This window comes from Lepisosteus platostomus, chromosome 6 (assembly GCF_059453375.1).
Source record: "Lepisosteus platostomus isolate fLepPlt1 chromosome 6, fLepPlt1.hap1, whole genome shotgun sequence".
Lineage (NCBI taxonomy): Eukaryota > Metazoa > Chordata > Actinopteri > Semionotiformes > Lepisosteidae > Lepisosteus > Lepisosteus platostomus.
Window position 1 is genome coordinate 56625738 of NC_142616.1, and position 8474 is coordinate 56634211.

At 35.3% G+C, this 8474-nt stretch overlaps 1 protein-coding gene across 2 annotated transcripts; it reads left to right on the forward strand.

Annotated features, from left to right (window-relative positions):
• The first annotated feature begins 1292 nt into the window (after positions 1 to 1292).
• LOC148661946 (uncharacterized) lies at positions 1293 to 8388 on the forward strand. Of its 2 annotated transcripts, none has more exons than XM_088636475.1 (5): positions 1293 to 1440; positions 2226 to 2307; positions 3838 to 3886; positions 5299 to 5427; positions 7105 to 8388. In XM_088636475.1, the coding sequence occupies exons 1-5, from the start codon at positions 1382 to 1384 to the stop codon at positions 7158 to 7160; spliced, it is 375 nt and encodes a 124-aa protein (XP_088492601.1). In that variant the 5' UTR covers positions 1293 to 1381; the 3' UTR covers positions 7161 to 8388. The 2 variants fall into 2 exon arrangements, with proteins under 2 accessions (XP_088492601.1, XP_088492602.1); XM_088636476.1 differs by having other exon boundaries at positions 5323 to 5427.
• Positions 8389 to 8474: the final 86 nt, after the last annotated feature.

Here is an 8474-nt window from a genome sequence, read left to right on the forward strand (position 1 = left end):
GTGATGATCAAGCATAAGTGCTTCAAAAAAAGAAATGCTAAATGAAAAGTGAGTCAAGAGAGGAGAAACCCAGCAGTTGAGTGAAATCAACTACTCTTTACAAAACAATAGTATCAATCACCCAGCTTTACATTTTCAATTGTCAAAACATTGTCTGGCTGTGCATTGTGTATCATCTTATTCTTTTTAATAAATTGTTTCTAGACTTACAAAATTAAAGCTATGATGATTCCCCAGGAATGTGAAAATTCTGCTGTCCTTAAATGTGCCGATGCTGTATGATTATTTTAGCTTCAAGTTCAAGTTTAATCATACCTGCATGTACCCACATACAATGAAATGCTTACTTGTGTTTTTCCTTACATAACATTGAAATGGTGACATAACAAACACAATTTTTGGAGAAAGAACTGGCTAGATCACTTTCTGCCTTGAAGAACTGTACAAGAAATATCCTGAAATCCTTTTGGATATTGTCAATCCACTTCAAAGGCAATGAAATGTCATATGCTTGTTCATTTTGATAATTGCTTGTTTACCATCGTATTGTTATAATTGGCAATGATTTTCTCTTGACCTTTTTGACCACTTTCAAATAGAAGGTTCGGTTTCCTGTCAGGGCATTATAACTAATCCCCTGAGTGAAGTATACTTCGCTCAGAATTCGTTAGTACAATTCCCACCTGTTTTATTTGTTATAAATATGTAATGCTTTGGATAATGGCATCAGCAAAACAATTTCAGCTATACTTCATATACTCTACCTCAAAAGTATAGTGTCATATTTACCCACTTCCAAGTAATCAAGGAGAATGATAGCAAATTTAATTGGTTTAAGCTAAATATTTGTTCAGACTGTCTTGTGATCTGGTACTGTATTATATAACACTGTTGATTAAATATATTTTGATCTGTATGTTACTCTTATTTGGTGTTTTGCAAATTTAAAGAATTAAGAGAAGTAGTTAGGGTTTGCCATTTTTGTGAAATGAATATTTTTTTAGATTAAACTTCATATAAAATCCTATTAGAATAGAACTAACAATGTCCAATAAGTGTCTAAATTAAAAATAATCATCTATACAGTTCTTGAAAATGTGTTTATTGGAAATTTGAAAAACGTTTCTGTTTTGGATTTACCTGGTTCTACTTGAAGGATTAGAAGTTAATGACAAGAAGTTATCATTTACATAATACATCCCACCTCTTCAATTTCCCATAAAAAATTTCATAACTACCATTGCTTAAATAAGCTTTGCCTATTTTCTCTTTGCAAAGCACACAATGCCTGCCAAAGGCACTGTGAGTTCGGACGTAATCAGTTGCTAGGTTACAAAGAAATACGAGCTGCTCTTAGTTTCAGGAAAAGACACAGAATAATATGCAAGCTGGGAGAAAGCACTGGAATGTGAGGGCTCCTAGCCCCTTCAGACAACCTAAGTAAGTTAAAATAAAACCCGTCTTCTGAATTCATACTGCTTTATACAGATTACACAGCTGCTTCTTTTTTGGCTTGTTAAACATTACTCACTGTCAACATTTGAACAAAGTAACTGGGGTCACAAATAAAAGACTCATCAGATTATTTTACATATGCTCTTCAATATGTGCTCATAGACTTTTGTTTCAAATTTTTCTGTGTGGGGATGTTAAGTATTTCATACAGGTCAGCACTAGTCATACTGTCATTTTACTGCACATCTCTCAGGAATATGATGGGTGAACTTGTCTTAAACGTTCAACATTCCTTCTCTATGTAACATTAAGTGTTACTGTGACCTGTGTTACTGTTTGGTGTGGTCCAGAGTTTAGAAGTAAAAAAATGTTAAGTCTCCCTAGAATGTTATTTACAGCATTGGCCTAACAAGATCTCAACAAGGTTCAGTTGCTCAAAAGTACAAAGCATCATTGTCAGCACATTCTAGTCAATTTGGTAGTGAAATATGTTGTAATCACCCCTAAGAAATTATGTTAAAGTCATATTAAAATGGATATTCTTTTCTTATTCCAACAGCACGTTGATATTAGAAAAGCCAGCTGTGGCTGTTACATAATGTGCAGGTGACCATCATTTACAAATATACAGAGCAGCTGTTTGCTCTTCAGCTCTTTGTCTTGTCTTTTGCTTATTTCCCCCACAGGGAATTTTACATTTTAAAATTGGGAGCATAGAAAGAGATGAATTCTCCAATACTGAGTTTTTTTTCTTTTTTCTGTTTTTGCAGTATGACATTCTGGCCAAGGAATGATCCAGTGGTTCTTCCTCGTGTCAAAACCGATCACTGGCCAAAAATGAGATCTGAAGTGGTATTATTATTATTATTTATATGATGTTGTCATCATAATTGCAACAGTTGTTTTCTGTTTGTGTATAGTTCGTATTTATAGAGCACCATTTGAAAATATGATTTGGAATTGATTGATCGTCATAGCAGGTCCACCTGTGCGAGACAGGTTTGATTAAGTAAATAGACTATCACTGTTGCTTTTATCAATGACGCTTTGTCAGTGTTATTTAGAGGAAGTTGACACATCCTCCAAGCTTTCCTCACAATTTGACACCTGTTGGCGCATTGAAATGGTGTAATGAATGTTCATGTTCATTTGTGTGCAATGCAGTCCAACTGTTGATTGTAAAAGTTTGATTATAAACATGGTACAGTATATTTTTAAGGGTCCACTATTAAACGGGAATGATGTACCAAAAAGTCATTTGTTTCTTTTAGGACATTTACTCAAGCTATTGATAATTTCCATTTCTTACCATGCATGGTTTTTAAATCATATTGTACTAGAGCTCCTTCAGTTTTCTGCCTGCTGTTTTATTTGATAGATTTTTAAATCTGTTATAATTAAAGGTATCAGTGTTGTTTTTAGAATCCACTCCGACGGCAGGCGGAGCGACGCGCCGGTTCGAGTATTCTCGGTCGCATTTAATGGCAACGTCAGCTCAAAGATTTGGTTCAAACCACCAAAGTGAGATGGGCGTGCAGACAAGCGGACCCTGCTGATGCGGGATTAACGTTAGGAAAGAGAGAGTGTTGTTTTTAGAATCAACAAACATTTTGAGATGTAGAGCTTATGATTTGCAGTGCTTCACATTGGATAAATCACAAAGTCATTTTTTTCCTCTTGCTGAGGCTCATGGTAATCAATAGCCTATCCGGATGCCTTGGCTCCATGGCAGGATCATACTTTGGATGGAACACCAGGCCATCAGACGGCACAGACACATATAATGTGGACTAGGCATGCCAAGTGATTTTTCATTAGTTTGTCTGGATTCTAAGAAATATGAGACAGAGTATACAGAGTATATTTGGTGGAACTCTCCTGGCTGAGAGAATTAATAGCCTCCCTCCTTCATCTTGCAAGGATTGAGCCAGGGAGTTGCTGCAGGGGCGTAGATGAGATAGTAGGAGGGTTTCAAGTCCTGGGTGCAAGATTTAAATACTATGCTGGCTAGAAGAGGTTAGGATCAACCCTTCCTCCTGAATTCCTATTACAACTTTTGTTATGATTTCATTAAAATAATCAACAGCAATATTACAAGATATAACACTAATTTCAAACTGAAACCTTGTCTACAATTTTAATGACAAAATATCATACTTTGACACAATTTGAGACATTTCAAAGTTAAATGTGAGCTTGTTTCAGGAAACACAACTAATCCAATTCATTGCTGGAAACGGCTATGCTGAGGAAGCACAAACCACTGTGCCATTTGCTAAGAGACTGTCCCTTCTGTGTTTAAGTACAAAGAGAAGAGAGTTGTGGTTTTGTGTTTAATTTAGATTTTCAGTCTCAATCCAACATATTTTGTTTTATTCTCAGATACACACCTTTCCATTTTCTGTGCCTATTGCTGTGCTTCTGGAGAAAGGTATTGTTCTACTTTTAAACGTGAAAAGTAAAGGAACATGTACTGTATGTGCACTTACTGTATTTACGTAGCTTTTATTCTTTTGTATAGTTTGTCCAGAAATAATCAAACCTGCTAAATTTGCTATCTTAAGTACATTTACTGAAATCAAACAGAGCATTAGATAATTTAAAGGACTGATCACCCTTTTGACAATGGTGTAATTACAATAACAATTAATTTAAAATCTCCTAAAGTAATCTTTGCATATAAATTGCAGTATAGAATCTTAATCAACTTTACAAATTTACATAATGGTCAAGTGTTTCTTTATTTGTCTGTCCTAAGCAGTCATGATAAACTCCCTGAGAAATTTTCTAAAAGGGCTCCAACTTTTCTGAAAATGATTCTGCAGTTAGTTTTTTGTTCTGTTTTTTTAAAGATTGTTGTTCATATGTCCACTTTTCTTACTGTCTAAAATATAATATTTACAAAGTGCAAGTAAAACATTATAGAAAAAAGCATAAATAGGAAAAAAACTTTCCATATACAGTATACAGTACTTTCTGACAAAGTATTCGATCCATCTTCTCTTGCACGTTTTGAGAGGACTCCAGGGTATAGGTACAATTAATGTGTGATAATTAGGATTCCTTGTTAAAGGAAACACTTTTTGTATTAATGAAATGAATGGTCATATCCTTCCTTTGTCAAGAAGCAAAATAACCTTTTTTTTTTGTCTCATGATAAAATGTATGTTTTTGCTAAATTCTAGCTCAAAACGTCCAGACTTGTTTTTAGCCTTGATACCTCACAAGCCTCTCTTTTTGTAACCAGACTTTTGGGCATTAATTTGTGAAATATGATATTGCTCTTTAGGATCTTGCTTTAGAGACACTTTAGTCTATTTCACCCATGACTCTAACAGTATGCTGCTTCATGTACTGACCCCAGGTGTTTCACACCTTGTTGCTAAGAACTTGACAGCAATGCGCAGGGCAAATCTGGCAGATTTTCCTTCATTTTATCAAATTATTGCCTCTGACAGTGATGGTGTATTGCTTCACTGGCAGTGACACCAAATAACTAAAATAAATGGCAGTGACACTGACGTGAAAATCATAAAGGCCTTGGAGACAAAGACCATACACTACATGGATGAATTTATTTTTATACACATTAAACACATTTCAATTTCAAAGGACCAGTGTGACCATTCACTAAATGCCATGGAGGCAGTTTAAATGTTATATAATTTGTCTTCCTCTATTAAAACTCTGTATGTGTTTTACATCTTTTTTCTCTTAACTTGATTCAGGACATTATGATGAAAATTAACTCGACGTTGAAAGTTTTGCCTTACTAATTTAAAAGATTTTTCTTTCATTTTGAAACACAGATGGTTTTTGAGGACCCCTCATTTAAAACATCAGTCCTGTGTTCTCAATGTATTCCAGGCATATCAGTCTCTCCACAGAACTTGCCACAGTACAGGAATGAATACAATGACAGGGCAAGAAGAGGGTTCTGCTACTGGCCCATTGAGCAGAAAGCCTCCAAGTGTGAGTATCGGAGCCTTTCTTTCAACACACCAGCCTATATTTAATTAGAAATGCCTCAGACACTGATCTAGGGTCATTTAAAATAATAAAAAAGTAGATAATATTATTTTAAAATCGTGTCCAAGTGTTTATGCATAGATATATGGCATGAACAATACCTGGCTGAGGACAACAACAGCCAATCCACAAGGACAGGGCTGTCAGAACCCCCCTCACCTCCTTTAATGAACGGTGAGTGAGGGAGCTGCTGTATGGGCCTAGATAGGGTGATTAAGGATGTAAAAACAAAGCACTCAAGCAAGAGTGATATTTACTGTATACATACTGTAGCAAAGAAGAAGTATGCAAGATTTAGGTTTGACCTTTTCCTGAAGTTTTACAGCAATTAAAAATGCATGTCAGTAAATTAAAACCTAGAACAATACCTCATCTATATAACTTAAACGTCTTCTCTGCTGGTGTCATATATTATTGACTGCCCCAGTCTTTTGAGGTGCAGACACAGGTACACTGTGGGAGAAGTCTTGAGCCTGTATTCTGAGCCCCATCTTATGTACATGTGTACAGTATCTCCTTAAATCCACTGTGTTGGGGGAATCAGAATTGATCAGGCCAGATTGATCAAACTTTCTTTCCACCTGTCAAGACGTAATCGATTTTCTCTCTTTCTCAGCTCGAACTTGTGTAGCCCTGGGGCACATAGCTCAAGATCTCATTCATTCCTTTTTTTCACGCTTCTTTGAGTGTCTTTCTGTGTTCCCATTACTGGAGCTCATTCATAAATTCACGGACAACACTGACATTTGAAAGTGAAGAGTGTCAGGCAATTTACAGTATGTTTCCCCTGGCTCACTCCTTCAGAATGATATATTGTCTCTTGACTAATTTTGAAGGTATACGCTTCAGTTATGGGAATTAACTAGAGAAAAATATGTTTATTTTCAGTCACTTCAACTGCCATTTTATGGCTTAGTAATTGAAATCAGGAACATTGTTACAATTGGACTTACAATATTCTAAAAATAATAGGTTTATTGGAAAAAGTAAAGCCTGCTGGATTAATTAAAGGTAAATAAATCAGAGATGCTGTTGAAACTAATCCATCACAAAATATCGAGAAGTGACAGTCAGGTCAAGGAAGAATGAACAAAGACAGACATTAGTGGGTTGATGGCTTCTTATTATTTTGTAACCTTGCCTATATTTTTGTGTTCCTATGAACCTCTAGTAGAATTAGGCTTGATTTTGGGCCTCCACAATCAGCAGGAACAACTAATCAGAATGTGCCATTCTATCAATATAATATTTTCACTGCAGTCCTACTCATCTGTGTTCTGTAAGATGGCCTTCATTTCAGGTTGTGATGAGAATAATGTTGTGTGGGACTGAATTATACATTTCCCTGGTTCAGTCCTTTGTCAATAGAAGATCTGGAACTCGTTCTGGTCGGGGAAAATGATAAAAGTCTGTCATATTAGGCTACTCATGCCAACTGTGCACCGTGCGTCAATAAAGGATTTTTTATTTGACTGGGGGTTCCTAATGTATTGGCCAGCTAATGTAAAGATCTAATAAAATATATAAAAGTATATATATATGATAAAACAAGAATCAAGAGGATTGCATTACTCTTGTTTGTATTATCGTACAGTCAGTAACTGCTGTCATTGGTTTCAGGTTACAGACACAGTTTTGGGGCCTACAAGACTGCACTTGGATTGCCAAGAATCTGAAGATGGCACATTAAATATTAACACTTAAATATAACAGGTTATCAATGTTGGTTTTGTGAAATGAGTCATATTTGTAATATTTTGGTCAAAAACATTTCTTTCTTTTTCTTCTGAACTGTAATGTACAGTATGTAAAGGAACAAGTAAAGGTTTATTCCATGCTGAAAATAGAAGAAAGGAAACACAACATTACAGCTGTGGAGCCTTCTTCAGGTGTAAGAACTTCTCTTTTCAGCATGGAATAAACCTTTTCTTGTTCCTTTGCAGCCTACGCACGCTGATGCGGCTAGCTACTTGTAATGTATGTATACCGATATTTTTCCATCACGGTAAATTAGGGGTTAATGTTGTGATTTTGGACAAAATAAAGTGAAAAATAAGGCTGCAGACTATTTTGTGAATCCCATAATTAAGAATAAATTAAACAGCACATGGAAATTATAATGGTGTTTCTGGATCATTTTCAATTTTCCTTTTTTGCATTAAAATGAGTTTGTGTTTAAAAAATGTGACAATTTCATTTTATTAATGGTAGATTGCAATTCTTCAAGTGACACGTGACCTCAAACTTTTTATACTCTGAGTGCTGTGTATACTAATAGTATTCTGCAAAGGAACAAGTAATAGGTTTATTCCATGCTGAAAAGAGAAGGAAGAAAACACAATGTTTCAGCTGTGGAGCCTTCTTCGAATGACACCCAAAGAAGGCTCCACAGCTGAAACGTTGTGTTTTCTCTATTACTTGTTCCTTTGCAGCCTATGCATGCTGACACAGCTACCCACCTGAAATACTTAATAGTATTCTGGCATGCATATACTGAAACTGTATAAAGCAACAGTACTTGCTTCATGAAACAAGAGTACTGGCAAACCTATTGACTGTATGGTGATAATATCACACAATATTTTGCATGAATTCAGTGAAGGGATGCTATTGGTCTCCTAGAACCTACAGTATAAATGAATTGAAATGTATTTGTTCTAACTATAGTTTTTGGTGTCCAATAAAACAAGCACAGGGCACTTTGGATTTGTTAAACAGCTGTGTGAACCAAGGAGTCAAGTTTATTGAACAATAGTGCCATCTGTTGAAAAGGCTCTAATTGTTTTAGGTAACTTAGATAAAGTGGCAGATTTATAATAATCATTTGTCAGAAATGCAGACGTTGATGGGTAAAATGTGCTTGTATTTGTTAAAACAAGATTTAAAAAAAGTAGAAAAAGAAAATGAACACAGATGTCATTTTTAAGTGGTTCTTATTGCTCATTAATCAATAATATATATTTTTAAACGATACAGATCAATGGAGCATG